This window comes from Mastigoproctus giganteus, chromosome 8 (genome assembly GCF_048544385.1).
Source record: "Mastigoproctus giganteus isolate SK-2022 chromosome 8, ASM4854438v1, whole genome shotgun sequence".
In the NCBI taxonomy this organism is placed as follows: Eukaryota; Metazoa; Arthropoda; class Arachnida; order Uropygi; family Thelyphonidae; genus Mastigoproctus; species Mastigoproctus giganteus.
The window spans coordinates 105,096,176-105,122,674 of record NC_143582.1 but is presented as its reverse complement, the minus strand read 5'-3'; the positions used below and the strand labels follow the sequence as shown (position 1 = coordinate 105,122,674).

Here is a 26,499-nt window from a genome sequence, read left to right as displayed (position 1 = left end):
TACAGAAGTTCAAGTCCAATGTAAACAAATATCTTCTTTCGTCTTCTCAACCTCCAACCCAAGCACCGTACTAAGTACTATAGGTTCTAATACCTCTCGTGTTTGGGGTTCACATAAAAAAAAAAAAAAAAAAACACTTAAGGTGGTAGAAAATGAAAAAGACCTTGGAGTAATTGTGCAGTCAAATATGAAGTTTTCTGAGCAATGCAGACAGACTGCCAGGCCAGGTCATGGGGTTTCGTCAATGATATATAGGAATTTTGCTAGCAGGGAAAAGGAGGTGATTGGCCCTCTGTATAAGGCAATGGTCAGGCCATGCCTTGAGTACTGCGTTCAGGTCTGGAGGTCTTATTTTAGGAAGGATGTAGATTTGCTTGAGCGTGTACAGAGAAGGGCATCAAGATTGGTGAGGGGAATGAGGCGTCTCCGTGGCCAGGTGGGAAGGAGCAACAGTGCACACGCTTCGTAGCACACGCTTCTTGATTAGACCGGGGTTCGAGCCCGTCACCACCAAATACGGAGGATGCGGGAAGGTCAGGGAATGACCACCGCATATCCCGGAGCAATATGGCCTTAGTTGCTAATGCTCCTAAAAACCAAATAACAAACAAACAAACGAGGGGAATGAAGGATCCTCTTACCAAGAGAGGCTTAAGTTCTGCAAATTGCAGTGGCTGGAGACTAGGCACCTATGCAGTGATCTGATTGAGGTGTATAAGGCCTTGAATGGGTTAGCACACTGAATTCTGATGGGATCCTTTCACTTGTTCGGATTACCAACCTAAGGGGGCATAAATTCAAATTAAGAAAAGACAGAAATAGAATAGATGTGCGGAAATTTGCCTTTAGCCAGTGGGTGGTTAATTGCTGGAACAAACTTCCATCTTTTGTGGAAGTTGATAGGTTAAATAAATTTAAGGAGGAACTGGACAGGCACTTGTAGGGAATGCTGTTTTTTTTTTTTTTTTTTTTTTTGCTGATGCAGTGTAAGCTCATACACTTGCTTTCTCATCACATGCCACTACTAGTACTACTTTCAAATTCATCCCTAACTCACGGCTTTTTTTTTTCAGCATTGACTTGTACTTGTTAATTAATTCCGCCGGTTTCCCACTCTTACTCTTAATATCATTATTATTAAGAGTTCTCTGTTCTTCATGCCTTCTTCCTGGATATGAAAGCTGCATTTGACTCAGTACAGATTAATCCTCTCATGTGCCTTCTGGAGAACTGCTACAGTTTCACACATAATGTTGCTAAGGTGCTTAGAAGTCTAGTCACCAATAGAGTTCTCACCTTTCAGCAAGGGAATTGCTGCATCACCAAGAAGGAGGAAGTCGGCATACCCCAAGGTTTGTCGACAGTGCTATTTTCGGCGATATTTCTACTGCTAATGAATGAGATACCTGCATTTATGGCCTACGCCAATGATATTGTATGTGTATCAAGCCCTGCTAACACCTCACCAGACTCTGCAAAGAATCTGCTGAAGTCTGCTATCCTCAACAAATATCTGTCCTCCTTCTGTAAATACGTCACCTTTTTTGGGCTAAAACTAAATCCGGAAAAATCATAGTTATATCAACTCACTGAGAGCACAATCAGACCTCAATTCAGCAGTCTCTAAGGAGCCCTTAATTGTGGGGCATCTTCTCTTCTCCACTCATTGAGTTAAATTCTTAGGTGATAATGGACGAAAATCTGAATTGTAAGGATCAAATCCAGCAACTGCGCTCAAAAGTATTAGGGGCCTTCTGGGACACGAAACTTGACCACTGTAGAATACATAATGAAATAGTCAGAAAATTTCTCTTCTACTACTTCAGCTCAATCATCGGTTATGGTATTGAAGGTTGGTCTACCGCTCCTTTGTCCAGCTGAAAAATGCTTTGAGGTCTAGAATTTTGGGTCCTCAAGTGGACCAGCAATTGGACTCACCTTCCCTATATGACATCAAGATCACAGCTCTGTAAAATTCTAAGCTATGCCCCAGCCTGGAATTTGCGCAGAAGCTCACAATGGCACTCAATCTGTACTCCGCAGTTCACAACTTCATTGACATCTGTGAGTTTGTGGGCTGGAAAATCCCATGTAGCGCTCTCAGAAACCCTCCAGCACTCTGCTCAAACCTGCAGAAGCTCTCGATCTTCAAGGAGCACTTTCTGAACAGCATAATTGGCACACTGATCTCCGCCGACATTTAATTTTGATCTGTGGTCCAGTGATTCAGCCTACATGAAAAAATAGAAAATTCATATTCACATGCCTTCATCATTCCTGTAACTATAATTAATACTAAAAGTGATTCCAAGTGAAAGATGTCCAGACTGACTCAGTCTATCAGGTTATACCTGGATCATTCTGTACGTTATGGCCCTATATCATCAGTATCTCATAAGATCCAATTCAAATGCAGTTATGGATAACTATTTAGGCTAATCTTATGCTAGAGAAAATGATATATTCTTTGTTATTTATGCATCCTTTGTGGATGCTATATGTATTATAATTTTGTTCTATCTATTCTATGGATGTTCTATGCAGTTTTTCTGTGTTTTAGCTGTTTCTATGTAAGTACAGTAAATATAATGTCTCCAGTTAGATTCCTCTGGATGCCTGTAATGGTAATCGTATCCTTGTAAAATTTTATGAATAAAGAATTTTATTATTATTATTATACTTAAGAATTTTTTTTTTTTTTTTCTTTTTTTCTGAAAAGCTCTTTACAAGTAGTAAGTGAAGACAGGGAAATGAAATCCACCTTTCTTTTTATTATTCCTGACTTTATTAACTTCACTGCTCATGCCTTCACATGGCAGAAACCTTGGCAGAAAATTCATACCACCACAGGCCAAAAGCAGCAAATATAGACTGTACCAACACTATATTTTGCGTTGACGATTCCATCTTACTTGACTAGACAATAGGGTGAACCGAATCCTTCTGTTACCAAATATCAAAAGAAGGACATAGGACAAAACAGCTGGCCCCACCTTTTCATCCTGAATTCACTGAACTAGTATAGAAAATGTGGATTCTAGGACACTTTCCACTTTTACAAACACAAAAAAACAAACCCTCTAAAAACACTGCATTTTTTCCTCAAAATTGTTCATTTTCCTAATGTACAAAAATAAAAAAATAAAAATTATTTAACTTTTTAATGGGATAATGTGTTTTAATTTCAATTTTTAATTAAAAAACCCCTATTTATTCTAATCATATAGAATTTTATACACACATCGCTCTCTCTCTCTCTCTCTCTCTCTCTCTCTCTCTCTCTCTCTCTCTCTCTCTCTCTCTCTCTCTCTCTCTCGGATCATTCCTCTAATCTGCAGTAACTTTACCATTGCATGCACACCCGTATCTTGACGTTGTAGAGTGAATATCATCCTTTAAGGGCACAAAAGGTGATATAGTTGTACACATTGGCACTAATAATATTAAGAGTAGGAGACCGGCAGAATTACTTAAAAAAGTACAGGTCACTGTTGAACAAAACCGAGAATTAGGGTTGATTTGAAAGTGTCTGCAATTCTGCCCAGACACAATAGGAGGGAGTATATGATGAGAGCCTTGTCGATCAATTCGGCCCTGGAAAGATTGTGCAAGGCTCAAGGGGTAGAATTTTTTTCAGCCTGGACTCTACTTGTTAACAGGAGAGATTGCTTCTACAGGGATGGGATACACTTAAATAGAAAGGGTGCAAGAATATTTGCTGATGCTATCGAGGCAGTGTTAGGTGGGTCGGAAAACTGCTAGCTTGGGGGGAGACAAAGACCAATAGATTGACAGTAGCCATTGGCAGAGGTGAAAGAGATTCTTGCACTGCTTCTATTAGAATGAGCAGAAGCCTGAAAAACAAGATGCATGGTATTTCAGAGACTGCTGGGAGCCATTGCAGTACAAGTAAACACATGGGTTGTGTTAGGGTAGCTAAGAATAGAAACAGGTGCAGATATACTTGCGTATACACCAATGCTAGGAGTACAGGCATTTGATGCAAGAAAGCAAGCTTATACAGCATCAGCCAAAAAAAAAAAAAAAAAAAAAAAACCCACTTCCACTTCACCCGTCTGTTTGTTCAAAATACCTGTCCAGCTGAGCCTTAAACTTATTTAGGCTATCAACCTCCACCACAAGGGATGGAAGTCTGTTCCACCAACCAACCACCCGCTGGCTAAAGGCAAATTTCCGCACGTCTATCCTACATCTGTCTTTTCTCAATTTGAATTTATCCACTCTAAGGTGATTTTTCTGAGCTAGAGGAAGAATCCCATCAGCATTGAGCATGCTTAAACCATTCAAGGCTTTATACACCTCTATCAGATCACCTCGCTGGTGTATAGTCTCCAGACACTTTAATTTGCAAAACTTAAGCCTTTCTTTGTAAGAGCACCCCTTTGTTCCATTCACTAATCTTGTTGCCCTTCTCTGTACTCGTTCCAGCAGCTCTACATCCTTCTTGAAATGAGGCCTCCAGACCTGTATACAGTACTCTAGGTGTGGCCTGACCATTGCCTTATACAATGGAATAATCACCTCCTTATCCCTGCTGGAAAAATTCCTGTATATCATTGACAATACTCCATGAGCTACTCTTGCAGCCCGTCTGCACTGCTCAGAGAACTTCATATCTGCCTGCACAACCACCCCCAAGTCCCTTTCATTCTCTACCACTGTCAGTGTAGTACCACAGAGTTGATACGTTGCTCTGGGGTTGCTGTTTCCCATGTGTAGTACTTTACATTTGTCAATGTTAAACTTCATTTGCCACCTCTCAGCCCATCTGTTCAACCTTTCCAGATCCTGTTGCAGCAGCATAGTGTCAGTAGTGTCCTTGACAACCCTGCCAACCTTTGTATCATCTGCAAACTTGGACATTAAGCTTGATATACCATCATCAATATCATTTATAAATACAGAAAACAATAATGGACCCAACACTGAGCCGTGAGGGACTCCACTAATAACATTAGTCCACGATGAGCAGTGTCCATTGATTACCACTCTCTGTCTTCTCCCCCTCAACCACCCCTTTATCCAATGCAGCAATTTGCCTCCAATGTCACACTGCTCCAATTTGTGTAGCAGTCTTCCATGTGCAACAGTATCAAAAGCCTTTCTAAGATCCAAGTATATAATATTAAAGTTATTCCCTGCATCCAGTTCTTTTGTGACTGCATCATAGTATCCAATCAAGTTGGTCAGGCAAGACTTCCCCTTAACAAAACCATGCTGTGTCTGAGCTATAACTGAAGTCTTGTCTAAATGATCCTGCAGTGCTTCTTTAACCAGTGCCTCCATTAATTTTTGTGGAACAGAAGTTAAGCTCACAGGTCTATAATTACTTGTGTCAGCCTTTGATCCTCCTTTGTGAATTGGAGTCACATTTGCACTTTCCAGTCTATGGGTACCTCCCCTGAGTCCAAGGAAGCTCTCATAATTATGGCTAAGGGTTTGCTTACTTCCTTTGCTGCCTCCTTTAATATAACTGGATAGATCCCATCCACCCCGGGTGCCTTTCTTGTGTTTATCTTCAACAGTTTCTCCTCCACTTTACTCCCAGTTATTTCAAGATTCTGTAGCTTACTGCTAGAGTTGAATATACCTCTGGCATTCCCCTTGCTGAATAACTCCTCATGTGTGAATGTCGATGCAAAATATTCATTTAGTTTGTTAGCTACCTGAGCAGGATCATCAACAGTTGACCCATCAATATCAAGTGGACCAATCTGATTCATCCCCTTCCTTCTAGAGTTTACAGAAGTAAAGAACTCTTTGCTGTTTTTCTTTGCATCCCTTGCCAAGGATTTCTCGTAATCTGCCTTCGACTGCCTAACCTCCTTTGTAACTTGGTTGCATATCAACTTGTATATATCATAGGCTTCTGTGTCATGTGTTAATTTGTAAGTATCCCATGCATTTTTCTTCTCTGCCATATGCCTCATTAGTTCATCTGACATCCATTTTGGCCTAAACCTTGAACAATATTTCTTAGTTGGTATGTAAAGCCTAGTAGCTTCCAAGATAAGTTCTTTGAATGCTTCCCATTTTGAATTTGCTGTTGGTAACATCATCAGTTGGTCCCACTGTATAGAATTTAAATACTGTCTCAGTCCATCGTAGTCGATTTTACAGAAGCAATAACCCTTCCCTTTACCCCTAATGGTAGTTACCTCTTTGAGTAAATCCCACTTCAGCACACTGTGATCACTGCCACCTAGTGGTTCATTTATCTGCAGATTCTTAATGCATGAAGAATCACTGCTGATAATCAAATCAAGAGTATTACTCCCTCTAGTTGCCTCCCGAACATGCTGATGTAGAAAACAATCATCCAATAAATCCACAAAAGCCTTGCTAGTGTGTGAGTAACCAGCCCCCAAATTCCAGTCAATATCTGGGAAATTAAAATCTCCCATTATAAGACTCTCTGATTTACTGGCCCACTATTTCTCTGTACAGTTCCTTATTATACTCATCAGAGTCATTAGGCCTATAACACACTCCTACTCTCAATTTTGATCTCCCAATGCTTATGTCACACCAAACTGACTCAACACTGCACTGTGCGGCGATGTCAACTGGCTTCACTTCCTTGGTTTTTATGTGTTTCTTAACTAATAGCATAACTCCACCCCCCTTCCTATCCTGTCTATCCTTTCTGTAGACATTGTACTCCCCAAATTGCAGTTCTGCATCCCTTATATCTGTGTGACACCACGTCTCTGATATCCCAACAATATCTGCCTTTGATGTTTTGAGCAATACCTCAAATTCATCAAATTTATTTACTAAACTCCTAGCATTGGTGTACACGCAAGTATACCTGCACCTGTTTCTATTCTTAGCTGCCCTCACAACCTATGTGTTTACTTGTACCGAAATGGCTCCCAGCAGTGTCTGAAATACCATGCATCTTGTTTTTCAGGCTTCTGCTCATTCTAATAGAAGCAGTGCAAGAATCTCTTTCACCTCTGCCAATGGCTACTGTCAATCTATTGGTCTTTGTCTCCCCCCAAGCTAGCAGTTTTCCGACCCACCTAACACTGCCTCGATAGCATCAGCAAATATTCTTGCACCCTTTCTATTTAAGTGTATCCCATCCCTGTAGAAGCAATCTCTCCTGTTAACAAGTAGAGTCCAGGATGAAAAAAATTCTACCCCTTGAGCCTTGCACAATCTTTCCAGGGCCGAATTGATCGACAAGGCTCTCATCATATACTCCCTCCTATCGTGTCTGGGCAGAATTGCAGACACTTTCAAATTCAACCCTAATTCTTGGCTTTTGTTCAACAGTGACCTGTACTTGTTAAGTAATTCTGCCGGTCTCCTACTCTTAATATTATTAGTGCCAACGTGTACAACTATATCACCTTTTGTGCCCTTAAAAGATGATATTCGCTCTACAACGTCATCAACCTTTGCCCCTGGCAGACATACCCTGGTCCTGTTCCACCTATCTTTTTTACAAAGCATGTTCCCCGTTTCCCTGACAATAGAGTCACCAACAACTACTAGTTCCTTCGGGACCAGCGCATTCTGCTTTGGGGGTTGTCTCTGTGTCACGCGATGCCCAAGTGCAAGCTCTGGCGTTGATGTGGGCAGCTGAGAGCTTGATGGGCCCCTCAATTTAGTTTCTTCGAGGGCATCCACCCTGTCCTTCAAGCTCTCATATAGGCCCACAAGAACGCCGAGTTGTTGCCTGATATCGATACACTCCTTGCATCGCGCACACACAAAGACATCCCCCTTGGGAGTATCATGTCCCGTACTCGATTGCTCTGCAAACATCATTGATTTTCAGATAAGAAGTCTTATGGAACTTAAAGGAAAAAAAAATATATGCAAAAAATGAAAACGAAAAGCTTATTTTAGAATTTTCAAAGTATCCAAGGTATGATATTTATCGAACAGTATGTAAAGAATATGCAAAAAATTATCTCATTCAAAAGTATAATTATGCCATAGATTGTGAATGCGGAATGAAAGTTTGTAAGTTACGTATATATAATCTTAGAAAATCGGAACAATATAGAATGAATCTTCTAGGGAAAAAAAAAATGGATTAATTTTAAAAATCAGAAAATCGCTGAATTGTTTTTACTTGTTTTATCCATAAAAAAGTTAAAATCAAGGAAGTAATTTAAGTGAATTTTATTTAAAAATTTTTATTTCTAATAAATGAGTGAGAAAATGTACTCTGTATTAAGTCAGATGACTGTTAGAAACTTAAAAGGACATTTGTAAATACTACAAATTTATAGGATATACAAATTTAAATAGAAAAAAATTCAGTTCAGTGTATTCCTGAATATAAAAGTATTAGTGACCGGGAACATTATTGTATGAAAAATTTATTTCATAGTTTAACAAGAATATGAAATAGAGACACTTTAATTGAATTTATAATGAATGAAATTGAAAAACTCAAAAGAGAAATAAGTGATAAGAGAGAAAGACAAATATTTGCTAGAACATTTGGTGTATTTGCTGCTAATGAATTATTCCCTAAAAGAAAAAATAAGAAGTTTTACATGATTCGTAAAATGTGAAACTTATTATAACCTCGATAAATGTGATAAACACAATAAAAGTTTTACTCATAAAGCTGCAGTTAATAATTTTAATGAAATTCAAGAAATAGAATCAGCTTATGAGGGTAGATTAAAAACTTATCTTATTAGAAATTCGAAAGTTGAATTAGATCCTATGATATTCTTAAAAAACAAAAATGATATTATTCTTAAAGAAATAAAAGCAGTTTCGCAGAAAATTAAGTTTAAAGTTAATATAAACTTAACAGTTGAAATTTGTAAACAAGATGAATGGGATGTATATTCATTTCAAAGTAAAAAGCATACAGATCTACCAGGAACTAACTGATATGACTATTACAATTTACTTTTGAATAAAAGTAAAAGAAAATGAGGCAAGTAACATTTAAGTGATTCTAGTTGGGTTATTTGAAGTGTTGAATATTCATATCTTAATATATATATATACACTATTGATTCTGGTTATTTAGGACACATTAGGACTAGTGCAGTTGGCCCGATTAAGCAGCTGTCCCAGTTATCCAAAGTTTCACTTAAATAGTTAAAAATAAAACGGACCCCCCACTTTACAATTGGTTCACTCTACAATCAAATCACGTTACGATGGACTCACCATAGTAAAGCACCGTTCACTATACGGCGTGTAGTAAGCGCTGGTCATTGTGATCACGTTTGTGAATTTAATTTTAATTAGCGAAAATAGGAGGAATATTATCCACAGGCTATAAAAGTAAAGATATATTAAGCACAAATTTACCTTTTATTACCTTACCAATTAAAAAATTAAATGATACGTGAAAATCAGAAGAATATACGTGATAATTAATAAGTACAGTCAGTCCTCGTATAGCACAATAGTTGTGTTCCTAGAAACCCTCGTGCAATACAAACAGCAGGCCCTATGGGAAAAATAGGGTTAGGTGCTGACCACCCAAGATTGAACACACATTTGTAGCCAAAACATTACCAAACACAATAAATAATCGTAACAAAATACGTATTTTATTACGACTATTACGTAATAAAATATTGCTAATGCTTTTGCTTCTATCGTAAGCAGACTTGTTTATTGTTTGGTTTTCTCTCCAAACAGATGACAGCCGTTCCATCTCTTCCAATTCTGTGTGTCTTAATCTAATGGATTTTAATTACACTTTGAGTTGTTCCTGCTATGAAAGTTGTTTTTATTTTCTCTGCATTCTTTGTAATTCTCGGGGTTACCTCATTTAGGTCTGTAGCATGTGCAGTATCACATGGTCTTTCATTTCGCTCAAAGCGTTTCACAATTTCATATTTTTTCTCTATCGACGGAGGTGAACTGGCCATAAGCCTTACCGGGGAAACCCCGGTGGGCCGGAGGCCGGTGTGATTTTGGCCATAAACCATAGTACGAGGCCACTATAAATTTTCCCAGGTAAGAATTTTTGACCCAGTCCACCTCTGTTTATCGATATTGCTTTTCTTTTTCTCTCTGAATCTGTAGTGTCTTCACCAGGATGCTTCCTATTCACGTGAAACCTTTTAAGTATTTTACTCACTTTTAGGGAATAAAGCACAATTACAAAACGAGGAGGCACGCTTGATACACAAAGCTGCACGCGTGTAGCAACTGAATAAACAACACCCGTAAAGGCAGAGATACACTATTAACACCTCACATTTTACTAAAGCACATTTCTAGGGTTTATAACAGATTTCACTAGGCGTTCCTGCTAGTGGAATCTGTTATAAACTGGTAGTAAACTCGATCTAATTGCATTTACGATTATACTGATTGCTGGAATTGTTGGTTTTTACGTTATTATGGTGAAATGTGTTTCCCCTTCACTGATATAAAAAACAAATACATTTTCAAAATCTTCTCTTCATTCCTATCGTGTTGTGTTTGGTTGGGGTGATTCTGCGTTCGACTGCCATTTCTTGTAAACACAAAGGCGAATCGTGCATAAGCGAATTCGGTTAGTGTTATATAAGATATCGTTCCCCTATTTATAAATCGTGTATGATCGAATTCGTGTAGTGTAAACACGTGTTATAAGAGGACCGACTGTACTGTAATATGTACATACTAACTAGTTGACGTTCCTGTTCACTGACATTTGTGGGTGGGGGTTAAAATTTAAAACAGTAAAAAGATAAGCAATCAATGACAAAGAACACGGCACACACAAATTGCAAGTAACACGATACGTTCAAGTGAGAACGGAGTAACAAGTTACAAAGCTTTAAAAATAGGAATGAAGAGCAGATTCTGAAAATTAATTTTTTTATATGATTGAAGATTCCGTGGAAGTGTAAACACGTTTCACCATAATAACCCACAGAATTCCAGCTGTTGGTATTATCGCAAATTCAATAAGATTGAGCTTACTATCTGTTTATGATAGATTGCACTAACAGAAAAAGGCGCCTCCGTAGCCAGGTGGGTAGGAGCGGAAGTGTGTAGCACACACTTCTTGATTAGACCAGGGTTCGAGCTCATGATCACCAAATACGGAGGATGCGGAAAGGTCAGGGAATGACCACCGCATATCCCTGGCGCAATATGGCCTTAGCTGCTAATGCTCCTAAAAACTAAACAAAACAACTAACAGAAAAGTCCAATAAACAGGTGACTGCTAATTGTTTTATGGTTGTGACCTCCAGAAATCCGACTGAACTACGTGATACGGTTGGAGACAATCGTAGTGCTGCAGTCTCCTGCTCCGATTAAACTGCATGTTGTCCCAAGTAAGTAAACACTGGCTATTTTCTCAGTTGGGTTCTGTTTTTTTAAGATTTAACCCCAAATAAACGGCTGCCCCGATTAACCGGTGGCCCAAATAACCGGAAGTAAAAAAACCTATTGTTAATGTGAAAAATCAAGATAATTGGTGTTTCAAATGGAGTATTAACTGCTTTGCTGCAAGTTACTCATCCTGAAAGAATTTCATAATATTTAAAAAAAAAAGAAAATGCATTAAATTTTAAAAAGATTCCATTTCCTGTTTCACTAGCAAAACAATATTTCTATTAATGTTTATCATTACTTAAAAAAAAGTACAGTTTGCCCTTTACTGATAATGGAAAATAAATTAGGTAAGCATGTGAATCTATTCGATATGTTTAAAATGACAAATATTGAATTACTCATATCAATATGTACTTAATGACCGAAAAAGATATTAAATTTGGAACTAATGTTGTGCTAGATATGCAAAAGTAAATAATAAATACCTAAAAAAAAAAAAAAAAAAGATTTTAATAAAAACGATTTATCAACATTCTTAATGTACTTAGATGCAAATAACATATATGGATGGACGGACGATGAGGAGAAATTTACCTTTTGGAGGATTTAAATGGGTAGATACAGATATAGATGTAACTGAAATACTGAATAATTATGAAATTGGATAATGTTAGAGTTAGATTTGCAAAATCCTAAAAAATTACACGATTTCCATAATGATTTACCGAAAGGTAAATCATTTTGGAAATCGTTGTGAATAACAATGCATTTGAGAATCATTTTGGAAATTAAATTGTGAATAACAATGCATTTGAGAAAGATTTCTACAAGTTAATGAATAATCCTGTTTATAGAAAGACTACGGAGAATGTAAGAAAATAAGTTTGTTAGATTGTTTTGATGGAAATAAAGTTAAAAATGTTAACCCAACTTTAAGAAAACTTAAACCTAATTTTAAGAAACAAGATATATTTGATGAAAAATGATGCTAAAAAATTAATTTAGTTCATACAAAAAATTATAATAATAACCTATTTACGTTGGAATGTGTATTGTAGATATATCTAAGCCATTAATGTGTACTTTTTGTTATGATGTCATGAAACCTAAATATTGTGAAAATCTAAGCCTTGTGTATAATCTGCAGATAAAGGAACCACTAGGTGGCAGTGCTCACTTTTAGTGTGGGATTTACTAAAAGATGTAACTACCATCAGGGGTAAACGGAAACGGGTTTTTGCTTTTGTAAAGGTGACTATGGTGGTCTGAGACCGTTTTTAAATTCTATACAATGGGACCAGCTGATGATGTTACCAACAGAAATTCTAAATTGGAAGCATTCAAAGAATTAATCTTGGAAGCTACTAGGCTTTTCATACAAACTAAGAAATGTTGTTCAAGGTTTAGGCCTAAATGGATGTCAGAAGAACTAATGAGACTCATGGCAGAGAAGAAAAATGAAACTATACCTGATATCTCATATGTTGGTATAAACACATTAGTTGAACGTTTTTTGAATTTCTCAAATGATTATTCCAAATTTAGTGCTACTGACATGTTCTGGTATCCTGATACCTAAAATACTTTAGATTTGAATAGATTTAATGGAACTACAAATTCATACAAAGACTTAACAGTTGTACAAATAGCCTCAAAAATAGAAAAAATAATGAAAACTTCAATGTCGGATTCTGTAAACAACTAGAATTAACAAAAAAAGCAAGCTTGTTTGTTTTTCGTTTACCACGCAATAGTTTTTGGGTTTTGCTGAGATGTTATGAGTTTTCACAGGAGTTGAAATTGGGTTTGAATTAGATAGAAATACAGATGAAAATATATTAATTACTACACAAAACGATATGAAATATAAATTTCAGTTAGAAAAGCTATCTTTATGGCTTCCACAAGTTAAACCATCATTACCACAGAAAATACAGTTTTACAAAATATTATATCAGGAGAGAGAGAGGCGCCTCCGTAGCCAGGTAGGAAGGAGCAGCAGTGCGTAGCACACGCTTCTTGATTAGACCGGGGTTCGAGCCCGTCACCACCAAATACGGAGGATGCGGAAAGGTCAGGGAATGACCACCGCATATCCCCGAGCAATATGGCCTTAGTTGCTAATGCTCCTAAAAACCAAATAACAAATATCAGGAGAAATTGTTAACTTATGGGAATTTGGTAATGTATATTTATCCAATGTAATGAATAATAATGGGGGTACTTGGTTAGTTTCTAATACAGAGAAATCGCCTTCTCATATTTTCATAATGTTTCAAAAATCAGTCAGCTGTGAAAATCAAAAACAAAATATGATTTTCAATCATTTGAATTTAGAAGTGTGTGTGTGTGTGTGTGTGTGTGTGTGTGTGTGTGTGTGTGTGTGTGTGTGTGTGTGTGTGTGTGTGAGGTGAGGTGAGGTGAGGTGTCAGTTAAAAGATATCTATGTGAAGAATTTAGAATAAATTATGATTATATACAAGTTTTTTAACTGCAGAAATGAAAGATATGTGTGTGTAATTGTTGATTATTTTCGGTTCAAAAACATATCCGCTAATACATTTTGATGTTAGCAAGCATTCTGATTATGTCAACATCAAATGTATAGAAGTTTTATTTCAGTGGAAATTAAAAAACAGTGAAAATTATTGAATATACTGTTTAATTTTATCTCAAAAGGAAAGAAAAGTTACAATTATTGGATAAAAAGACAGTCGTGATTTAATTGAAAAATAGTTGATGATTAAATGAAAATTCCTGAACACTATCCCTTTAAACCTAATACTGTAAAATGGGATTAAGTGTCTAGAGATCCTTCTCTCTCTCTCTCTCTCTCTCTCTCTCTCTCTCTCTCTCTCTCTCTCTCTCTCTCTCTCTCTCTCTCTGAGCAGTTAGCTAGACAATTTAAGGATTATTTCAATTAGAATATTATTTCTAAAGAACAAAAACTCTCAGAAAAATTTATAGAAGAATTTCATGAAAAGATTGACCGGAATCTGATATCCAAACATTACACTAGCTCTGAAAAGTTTATTAAAGAAGATGCAGATAAGCTAAATGGGTATTTGTTTCAAAGATTATCTGAGGAATTTAAAGAGAAATTAAACACGAAAAAAGTAACTCAGTTTCTACATACTTAGTAGTACTTTTATTCTTGAATTCGCTGATAAACTAGATATACAAATTATAACTAAATATCAGCAGTTATGAAAACTTCATTGAGCAAATGTTAGGCAAATTAGACTGGAAACAGTTAGCTAAATGCCAATCTTCAAGACTATTTATTATCCATAAGTTTTTTAAGATTTATTAATACACATAAAATGAAAATAAACTGGTGTGGTTTTGTTTTAAGTTGTTGATTAAGCATTGAGTTCATAAACAAAAATTGTAAGGTTAGTTTTATATATGCTAGCAAAATTATGTATGAAATAAAATGGATTGAAAAAAATGATGATAATTAAATGGCAGATATTCTTAATACAAACTAAAAATCATTCCTACTAAAAAAAAATAACTGATTTTAAAAATAGACTTTGAATACAATATAAATAAATTCAAAACTATTAAAGACCGGCATTCATCTTATGGCAGAAGTTTATGATGAGGAAAGAAGTATATTTCAAATTTATATGTCAGAAAAGTTTAGTCAAATCTTATCTGATATTGATGATTTAAAATTAATTTACTGTGGGTTATAAAATAATACCGAACATGATTTTGATTATAGAAAATAGCTTTAAAGAAAGTCTTTATTCTGACATGTTATTTATTGAAAGTGTCATTAAAATCAGATAATTTGGTAAGGAGTTATAGCAGTTTGAAATTTAATGAGGATTCTGATTATTTTGCATTAGCTTGAATAATGTTTAATACTTATTATCACCTTTATTTACCTTTACTACTTACTGATAATAGCATGGGGTATGAAGGGTTTCAAGTGTTAAAGTAGTGATGAGAGTGTTGTATCTTGGTGGTAAGAGAAGACTGTTTTATCAGGTGTGTGTATGTAATGGTGAAGTTAGTTATTCCATTCCATTTCCCTGCAGGTAATGGAAGTTCCTCAAGCCAACTGGGTCAAATATCAATCTTTTGTCACCCTGGATGAGCAGTATATACAAACAGTCGATAGATGAAGCCACAGATTACATCACTTCACACCTACTATCTGCAGCTAAATGTTCAATTCCATTGTCGAATCCCCAGTCCCAATGGCACCTTAACTATTGGTGTAACAAAGACTGCACAAAAGCAAAGAAGTTAAAAAATAAAGCATGGAATTTATTTCGTAGATCACCAACCACGGCTAATCTTATCAATTACAAGAAGCTAAGAGGGAGAGCGAAAGCATGTTGCATTCAAAGAGAAGCCAAGCAAAATTCTTGGATTAGGTTTGCATCTATCATAAACAGAAACACTTAACTCCAGGTTAATATGGAAGAAAATCAGGCAGATTTCCAACCACCCCATCACCAATTCTTTCATGGAATGGGCAGGAACTCTCTGCCCCTAAGGACATAGCAAATGCCGTGGGCAAAACCTTTGCTGAAGTTTCAGCAGCCTCAGCGTATTCTGCGGATTTTCAGAAAATAAAGACCATGACTGAACAACGAGTCATTAACTTTCGAACCTCCATTTTCCTTCCGTATAACCAGCCTCTTCAATATCATGAACTTCTACATGCCATTAAAACAACACGCAATGGTGCCACTGGGCCAGACGGAATATCTTACATTATGTTACAAAACCTTGGTGACAAAATTTTACAAATACTGCTAGTCTACTATAATCGAATATTTATGGAAACCATTTATCCCATCTCTTGGCATCATGCCACAGTTCTTGCATTTTTGAAACCTGGAAAAGACCCTACCAGGCCATACAATTACCAACCAATTTCCCTCTCCAGTTGCCTCGGTAAAATACTAGAAAAAATTATTCATAATCGACTTGTTTGGATTATTGAAACACAATACCTAATGAGTAATAATCAGCATGGCTTTCTTAAGACCAGGTCCTCCTTAGATCTCATGATCAAGGTAGAGTCTGCAATTCGCAATGCCTTTGTCTAAATGAACATCTTGTTTTGGTTTCCATAGACATAGAGAAGACATTTGATGCTACCTGGCACCATGGCATTCTCAGCGACCTCCATGCCCTTGGTCTACGAGGCAACCTTCCTATATTCATTAGGAACTTTCTCCAGAATCGTTCGTTCTAAGTTCGATACCACAACTCGATTTCTATGACATTTTTACACGAAGAAGGAGTGCCACAAGGTTCTGTATTGAGTGCAACCCTCTTTGCTCTTAAAATTGATTCTATCACAAAAAACTTCCAAATACAGTTGAGGCCTATCTATGCAGATCTCTCCATTTCTTGCCACTCTCAGAATATGAGGTCCATTGAACGTCAATTGCAGATATCCTTGAATGAGGTCCAAAGGTGGGCAGGACTCAATAGCTATCGTCTATCTCAGCAGAACACTGTTGCAATCCACTTTTGTAATCAACGAAAAATGCATACAGATCCTGAACTTCAGATGTCAAATTTTACCATTCCAATGACCAGCAGTATCAGATTCTTAGGATTAATCCTTGACAGAAAATTAAATTTTTTTTTTTGAGCACATTAAATTGGTGCATACTTCTTGTCTCAAAAAACTGAACATACTCAGAGCTTTATCTGCCCTATCTTGAGGAGCAGACCGTCCATCTTTGCTTCTCTTATACAGAGCATTGATCAGATCCCGTTTGGATTATGGTGCTCCAATCTACGATTCTGCTCGACAGAGTACACTATGCTGGTTGGACCCTATACAGAATAGTGCATTGCTGATTGCCCTTGGAGAATTCAGGAATCTCCTACTCGTAGTTTACATATTGAAGCACATGAGCCCCCTCTTTGTCTCCGCAGGAAAACACTAATTCTTAAGTATGCAGTCCGAATAAAAAGTTGCTGTCAGCATCCTATTGAGCCATACCTCTTTAATCCACCACTTCAAAACCTCTATAGCAATAAACCCAGTAAAATAAGACCGGCAGGCTTACGCCTAATTGAAATAACACAGAGTTGGAATATTCCTAATGTCAACAGGCTAGAAGTAGTGAAATGCACTCATCCACCTTGGACACCTCCTCCTCAATTAACTTGTGATACTTATCTTCAAAAATGGGGAAAGAATCACCTACCGTCACTCAACATGAAACAACTCCATGCAAGCCATATTCAGAAATATGCTAGTTTATTGCCAATATATACTGATGGCTCCAAATTACATTCAGCCGTTGGAGCAGCAGCACTTCCCCTCTACAATCATTTCTGCTTCCCTTCCACCTGAGTATGGCAGCTTCTCTGCAGAACTACATGCTATAAAGTTAGCTTTAGAAAACCTGAATCTCTACCCATCTCTAAAATATATTGTATACACTAACTCTCTAAGCTCAATTACAGCAATACAAAACTTTTCTTACAAGGTTCATCCTATGTTAAACCAAATCAGAAGCCTATTATTAAAAATTGAGGAATGTCATCAATCAGTGACCTTTTGCTGGATCCCAGCCGATTTGGGGATAAAAGGGAATGAACTCGCCGACGAAATTGCCAAAAATACATCAACTTATGATTTAACCCTTGCTCCTATTCCAATCTATGACTATAATCATATCATACAAACAACATGGCTTGCACAGCGGAAAGATCTATGGCACACTCAAACCAATAATAAACTCTATCAGTTGAAACAGCACCCAAAGCTTTGGCACTCTAGCACCAAAACAGTGCGAAGAGAAGAAATGGTACTTGCACGAATAGGACATATGTATATCACTCACCTCCATCTGCTCACAGGAGAGGATCCTCTTCAGCATCCACACTGTTCAGCACATTTATCAGTGAAACATATCCTAATTGACTACCCACAGTATCAACCAGAAAGAACATCTGTCCTGTCTTCTCTGACAAATCTGCGAGAACCGATGACATTAAAGCATATTATTGGCGAGAAAGCAAATATCAATGTATTTTTATCTTTTCTGAAAAAAATTGGGACTTTATCATAAATTCTGAAAGATTACCGTAAGAAAAATCAAGTCATTACAACTGAATTTTGTTTTTAGCAGTTCCCTATGAATAGGCGCACTATAGCCCCAGAAGGTTATGCGCCATTAAACCTCCATAACACATACACTCAATGTAGTTATGAAGGATGTTATGTGGTGTTTCCAATAGGTTGTAATTAATTAAATGATACCGCTCTTATATCTAGTGAAATAAAATAATATATAGTTTATTAGGCTGAACGCCTACATAGCTATACATTACCGACACCCATCACCAGACAAGGCTGTTAGGGAAGAAAACAAAGAATAAATGGTTACAGGTTTGAATATTACCAATTAATTTATGATTAAAATTTCAATTCTAAAGTATCAAGTTATTTAAGTTTTAATTTCTATTTTTACAATATTACTATAGAATTTTAAGTTAAGTTAATAACAAATTACAAATTCTTACCTGCTGACAGCTTCCTCTTGAAGATTCTCCCAGACCTGAAGTGTATTAGGTGAGAGGGAAGCTCTCAGCAGTCAATTTATAGAAGGAGTAACACAAGTAGCAAATGGGTAAAGCCAACTAATTTATCCTGGTATCGGGGTTCTTATGTAGTAGAAACTTGGGCTGACCTTTGCTCTCGTATCCTGGACATCAGTGTGCAGGCTGGTTCAGGCTCATTACTGATACCTATCATCAGATTATGCTGTTGGTGCCAAAGGTTGACCTTTGCTCCTATCTCTGGGTTGTTGTGCAGGCTGGAATGGGATCTAGTGAAGTAGGAACAAGGGATGACCTAAGCTTGCATACTCCAGACATCAGGGTTGGAGGCTGCTTCATGATCTTGCCGATTCCTATAATCAGACCTTGCTGCAGGTGCCAAGTTCTGGAAGCCCGGGGTGATCATTTGCTCCTGTACTCTGGCCTTCATGGTTGTTGCGCAGGATGCTTCTTGAGTAGTAGAGTGAGACGACTTGTGCTACCATAATCTGGACATCCAGTTGGAGTGCGGGCTTCATCAGGACCTTGCCGATGCCTGTCATGAGACTGTACTGCTGGTGCCAAGTTCTGGAAGCCTGGGGTGGCCTTTTTCTCCTATAACGAGGTGGAGGTGGTTATATCTTGTCTATTTTGTATTCCTTGGTTACAATCCTTCTATTTGAATTGTATGTTCATGAGTGAGGTGGACTGTTGTTGGTCCGTAACTAGATCCAATGTAGTTACGAAGGACATTACTTGGTGTTCCCAATAGATTATAATTAATTAAATGATACCATTCTTATACCCCGTGAAATAAAATAATATATAGTTTATTAGGCTGAACGCTTGCATAGCTATACATCACATGACCTGTTTCTCATAACTGTGGCTCAGTTTAAATAAAATTTGCAGAAGTTATTTAGGACTCTGTCTAGATGTTTTTCATCTGTCATCTGAACAAAGTATTTATTAGAGTTAACACAATTGCTTTAGTGCAGCAGAGGTGGTATATGGAGCCACAATGTAAAAAGAAAAAAAAAGCAAACGGTTAAACTTTGTATTTATTGAATGAATCTTAATCAAATTGTTAATATGCCTTGACTTCTTTTTCATATTATCCAGTTTTCATGAAGTACTTCGTCAATTTATTTAATTACTCATCAAGATTACAAAATTACATTAAGACAGTCATTCGTATCTCTACATGTACTAGGAGAGACAGGATGGGGAAGGGTGGGGTTCACTTGGAGATTGAATACACCCATTAGACAGACTGTCAGGTAATGCTGTTGAGTCAGTTATGAATAGTAAATTACAAACACTATTGTAAATTGTATTTAGTGGCCACTGTCTTGAACCATGGTCTACTCAAAGAGCATGTGCTTCTCCAATCTAACTCCTGATCACTTGGTTATGCCAGTTATTCAATAAAGCTCAATGCACACACACACACACACATCCGAAACACATAATAGTATGATGACAGAACTGTGGCCCAGGCAAGCCAGGGTGCCTCCGTAGCCAGGTGGGCAGGAGCAGCAGCAGTGTGTAGCGCACACTTCTTGATTAGACCGGGGTTAGAGCCCATGGCCACCAAATACGGAGGATGAAGAAAGGTCAGGAAATGACCATTGCATATCCCCGGAGCAATATGGCCTTAGTTACTAATGCTACTAAAAACCAAATAACAAACAAACAACAACAACAGGTAAAGCCAGCTTTAGTTGTATACTTTTGATGCTGAACAGTGAAGTTTTCCACCTTTAAGAAGAAAGCCTTTAACTTAAAGCTTGTTTTGAGAAGTTATTTTGCAATTTTGGTCCTTGAGGCTGTTGCAGACATTCTCTCAGATGTGCCAGAGAGGCTGTGCTTGCTACCTGTGAGTCTAAAATGCTGATGGAACTGATATTCGGGTGATACTCAAGTCAAATGGAACCAATTTCGGCAAAGTCCTGTTGGTCTCTGACAGCCAAATCCTCTGCTTCCACCTTCACGATGGTGGGATTGTTAGTAATCCTGGGTATAACCCCCATGCTCAAGCACAGGTGTGAACCAATGTAAGCAGAGGTCGAGGTGTGGTGCCCACACACTGAGGAGGAATGCTGCCTCTCTGTGTTACCAGGCAATACTAGGTGGTGGATGACTCTCATAAACAGGTGCAATACCACCACTTTGCTTATTGGAAGCTTGAAGTAGTGGAACCCATGTTTAGTCTCCATCGCTAAGTTCCGATCAGCCCTTCCCAATCTCTTCCATCAATGCAGTATGGTTGATCTCTTTTGAGGTGTGATCCAAACTTCCTTACATTTCGAGGATATAGCTCTAAAATGGTGTTCTCAAGCCGCCTACTAGTTAGTACACCGGATAGAACCTATTGGTAATTCTCTATGAGATTTCCAGATCAGCTAGTGTATAATCTTGCTACCTCTACTCTGCCATATAGTGACTGGAGGGAGTCCGAGTAGTGTGTATGCAGGGGCATTGTCAAGGCCATGTTACGTCAAGGATCTGGGTATATTCTTATGTGTAAGCCATATCCAAAAATTTCATTACTTCATACAGCATGTCCCACCCACTTTTTCTTACTATTGAATACACCATGAATTGTCAAACTAATAGAGCAAGCTTATGTGCGAAAAGATCTAAACCTCCCAAGCACTTCCTAATTCATTTCACAAATATACATGGTCTCAATTCTAATCTCAACGATGTCCATTTCCACTTGCAGTCTGCCAAACCCCATGTACTTTTTCTGACAGAATCTCAGTTATTGGTTGATTCAACTACTGCTCATCTCAGATGCCCAAATTATTCGCTGTATGATTCCTTTCGCCTCAAAGGTGGTGCTTGTGCATATGTCCGTTCTGATATTCCCTGTCAGAGACTTGGTAATTTGGAATTTCCTCTTTTCAATCTTCCCTGGCTTAAAATCTCTAAACCTCATTCTATCAAATTCATCTGTTGTCTCTACCGTTCTCCCAACTCCACTAATCTCTTGGAACTCCTTGACTTCCTCTCTTTGCAACTTTACTTTCTCCAGTTCAACTTTCCTAATAGTGAGGTAATTTTCCTTTGTGATTTTAATGTTCACAACTCCAGCTGGCTTCCGTTTTCTAGTCACACAGACCAAGCTGGTGGAGATGCAGGCTTTTGCAACTACTAATGATCTCACATAGATTGTTCGTTTACCAGCTAGAATACCGGACAATCCTAACCATATGCTTGACCTTTTTCTCAAAAACAACCCTTCTAAGTACAGTCAGTCCTCGTATAGCATGATAGTTGTGTTCCTAGAAACCCTTGTGCAATATAAACAATAGGCCCTATGGGAAAAATAGGGTTAGGTGCCGACCACCCAAGATTGAACACACACATTGTAACCAAAACATTACCAAACACAATAAATTATCGTAATAAAATATGTAAGTATTTTATTAAGACTATTACATAATAAAATATTGCTAATGCTTTTGCTTCTATCGTAAGCAAACTTGTTTTTTGTTTGATTATGTATCCAAACAGATGACAGCCGTTCCATCTCTTACAGTTCTTTGTGTCTTAATCTAATGGTTTTTAATTACACTTTGAGCTGTTCATGCTATGAGAGTTGTTTTTATTTTCTCTGCATTCTTTGTAATTTTCGGCGTTGCCTCATTTAGGCCTGTAGCACGTGCAATATCACATGGTCTTTCATTTCGGTCAAAGGGTTTCACAATTTCATATTTTTTCTCTATTGACAGACTGGCCATAAGCCTTACTGGGGAAACCCTGGTGGGCCAGAGGCCAGTGTGCTTTTATACTATCTGACCTTATACTAGCATTTATGGCCATTTTGGCCATAAACGCTTGTATGAGGCGGCTACAAATATTTTCCCGGAAAGAATTTTTTGATCCAGTCCGCCTCTGTTTACCGATATTGCTTTTCTTTTTATCTCTGAATCTGTAGTGTCTTCACCAGGACGCTTCCTTTTCACACCTTTTAAGTATTTTACTCACTTTTAGAATAAAGCACAATTACAAAATGAGGAAGCACGCTTGATACACATAAACAAAGCTGCGTGCGTGTAGCAATTGATTAAACAACACCGTAAAGGCAGACACACACTATGAACACCTCACTAGCTCACATCTTACTAAAGCACATTTCTGGGGGTTACTAACGTAAAACAATAAAAACAATTTCCAGTTGCGATCCTGCTAGTGGAATTTGTTATAAACTGGTAGTAAACTCGATCTAATTGCATTTGCGATAATACCGATAGCTGAAATTGTGTGGGTTTTTACGTTAATAAAATATTACTGATATATTATTTTATATCAGTGAAGGTGTTTCCCCTTAACTGATATAAAAACCATAAATACATTTTCAGAATCTTCTCTTCATTGCTATTGTGTTGCATTCATTTGGGGTGATTCTGCGTTTCGACTGCCATTTCTTGTAAACACAAAGGCAAATCGTGCATAAGCGAATTCTGTTCGTGTTGTATACGATATCGTTTCCCTATTTATAAATCGTGTATGATCGAATTCGTGTATTGTAAACACGTGTTATACGAGGGCTGACTGTACTCGGTTGAAGTAAGTGGACCGATCCAACTTTGTGATTGTCTCTTCTCCAATGGAGCCTTTATCTCATGGCAATTCCCAACCTCTTGTTTGGCATTACAAGAATGCAAAATGGGATGACCTGCGAAATTTCTTTTCTTCTTTCCCTTGATCGGATTATTGTTTCAAAACTTCAGGTGTCAACATTTTCTCAGATCGTGTCAGTGAAATTATTCTTGCAGGAATGGAATCCTTTATCCGATACTCCACTTTAAAATCTCGTCCTTTATTTATTGGAAAACCTTGGTTTTCCAATAAATGTGCTAAGGCTGTTCAAGAGAAGAATGTTGCTTATCGTAATTGGCTTGCTTCCAATTCTTTAGTTTCATTTTCTGCTTACACCAAAGCTCACAACAATTGTAAAGCAGTTATTAATTAGTCCAAACTAGATTTTTAACAGGCTAAGAGTAGAAAACTTGCTTCTTGCCCTAATGGTAGCCGAGCATTCTGCTCTCTTGCCAAAGCTATTGGCCACAACTTTTGCCAATCTCTGCTCCCACCTCTGTCAAAACCAGATGATTATATTGTCACTTCAGCCAAGGATAAAGCTGACCTGCTAGCATCCCATTTTTCTTCCAACTCATGTATTAATGGTCTTGGTAAAACACTTCCCAACATTCTCAACACACTCCATTCCTGTGGTCTTCTGTCAAAAGGATGTCAAGGATTTTGATGAATCTTGATGCTAAGAAAGCTCAAGTTCCTAATGGTATTTCTCCACTTGTTCTCAAAACCTGTGCTCCTGAACTTATTCCTTTTCTTTGCCGCCTTTTTTCACTTTGTTATTCCAAAGGTGTTTTTCATTCTGCTTGGAAATTTGCTCATATCCAGCCAGTTTCTAAAAGGAGTGACAAATCCTTCCCATCCAATTATCATCCCAATGCAATTACTTCTACTCTTTCTAAAGTAATGGAGAAATTAATTAACTGCCAACTCTTAAAGTTCCTAGAAACCTTCTGTCTGATCAGTGATTGCCAGTATGAATTCCGTCATTGTCGATCCACTAGTGATATTCTGGCTTATGTTACCCATTTATGGACAAATTCCATTGAAATGTTTGATGAGACATAAGCAGTTGTTCTTGACAGCTCAAAGGCTTTCGATCATGTTTGGCATAAAGGTCTTCTAAACAAGCTTCCATCTTATGGTTTGCCAACTGTTTTTAGCATTAGCATTAGTAGAGGCATTTGATGCAAGAAAGCAAGCTTATGCAGCATCAGCCAAAAAAAAAAAAAAAAACCCGCTTCCACTTCACCCCTCTGTTTGTTCAAAATACCTGTCCAGCTGAGCCTTAAACTTATTTAGGCTATCAACCTCCACCACAAGGGATGGGAGTCTGTTCCACCAACCAACCATCCGCTGGCTAAAGGCAAATTTCCGCACGTCTATCCTACATCTGTCTTTCCTCAATTTGAATTTATGCCCTCTCAGGTGATTTTTCTGAGCTAGAGGAAGAATCCCATCAGCATGCTTTTTTGTAATTGGTTATCCAGTTAAGCTTCAACTTCTTGAAAATCTGCTACCAATTCCTTAAATGCCGATCTTCAGGTAATTCTCCAGTGGGGCAAAGACAACTTAGTAGATTTCAATCCTAAAACCTGGTGGATTTTAATACTTCTTCGGGCTTTTCATAAAAAAAAAAAAAAAAAAAAAAAAAAATTAATTACAAACATTACATTCTGTGAGCAATACAGACATGCTGGGACAGAATTTTTTAAACAGGAATTTTTGCTAGGAGGGGAGAAGTAAGTGATTAGTTTAAGACAAGTAATAGTTAGGCCACATCTGGAGTACTGCATGTGTGTGTGTGTGTGTGTGTGTGCGCGCACGCGCGCGCACACACACATACACACACACAAACAGGGAGGCCCCCTTTTAGTTCGGAAGTCCCGTTTTAGGAAGGATATGGATCTGTAGGAAGAGGTTCACAGATGCGTAACAAGATTAGTGTGGAACCAAAAAAAAAAAAAAAAATAGTTTTATCAAGAAAGACTTCAGTTTTGTAAATTGTAGTATCCAAAACTAAGCAAATGATACTTGCTGATTGAAGTGTTTAAGGCTCTTTTTAAATGAATTGAAATAACTAAAATGCTGATGATGTTACTACTCTTTCTCGGACAGAGTGACCGAATAAATGAATGATTGTTTTAACAAACTTCCATTTGGTGTTTTGGAAGTTGTGTAGTTTGGATAAATTTAGAATACAATTCGAGAATCTGTTAGAGGGTATGTACAAATGAGGTTTTTTTAATATATATTTTTTAGCTTTATTTTTCTCTTTACTTTATTTTATGTATTTATTTATTTTATGTATTTATTTATTTTTTGATTGATGTATAAGCTTGCTTCCATCTCCCCCCCAATTTAGAATCGCTATCTTAATGGCTTCAGAGGATTGGTAAAATTTCCATATGATTTTGATGCAGTGAAAGAAAGGAGAGTGGTAGTTTTATCCAAGGTAAGTATTTCTTCAGACAACTGGTGTTAAACTAGTTGTTTGAAGAATTTTAACATTATTTAATTTAAATCATAAATTCTATAAAATGAATATTAAAATTAAATAAACTTGAATTACCAAAGTGACCAAGCCTAGAATGGAGGTGCCTCCGTAGCCAGGTGGGCAGGAGCAGCAGTGCATAGCACACACACTTCTTGATTAGACGGGGGTTCAAGCCCGTGACCACCAAATACGGAGGATGTGGAAAGGTCAGGGAATGGCCGCCGCATATCCTGGGAGCAGTATGGCCTTAGTTGCTAATGCTCCTAAAAACCAAAATAACAACAACAACCTAGAATGGAATTGTCGTTTTACAGATTGTGTTTTTGCAGAGTTCGAAAGTGACATTATTTTTGTAAAATGTGCCACTTTTTTTTACTATTTAATAAGATATGCAAAATATTATTGCATTTTTTATTTTTACAAGGTTATAATTAGTTAACCCACCTCCCCCCATTATTATATGACTGAGGTGATGCGAGTTCACCTCATATCATCACATTATTATAAACTTAGACACCCACACAATAACTATCAAGAATAATTCATGTTTTGCTTTTCACAAAGCAGTTCAA

At 37.3% G+C, this 26,499-nt stretch overlaps 1 protein-coding gene across 3 annotated transcripts in view; it reads left to right on the top strand.

Annotated features, from left to right (window-relative positions):
• The window catches only part of mRpL1 (mitochondrial ribosomal protein L1), a 468,615-nt gene that overhangs the window by 143,607 nt on the left and 298,509 nt on the right, over positions 1-26,499 (top strand). For all 3 annotated transcript variants that reach the window (XM_090379616.1, XM_090379615.1, XM_090379614.1), the window contains one exon: positions 25,796-25,885. In XM_090379616.1, coding sequence (XP_090235742.1) covers positions 25,796-25,885 — 90 coding nt within the window. The remainder of the gene's footprint in view (positions 1-25,795; positions 25,886-26,499) is intronic.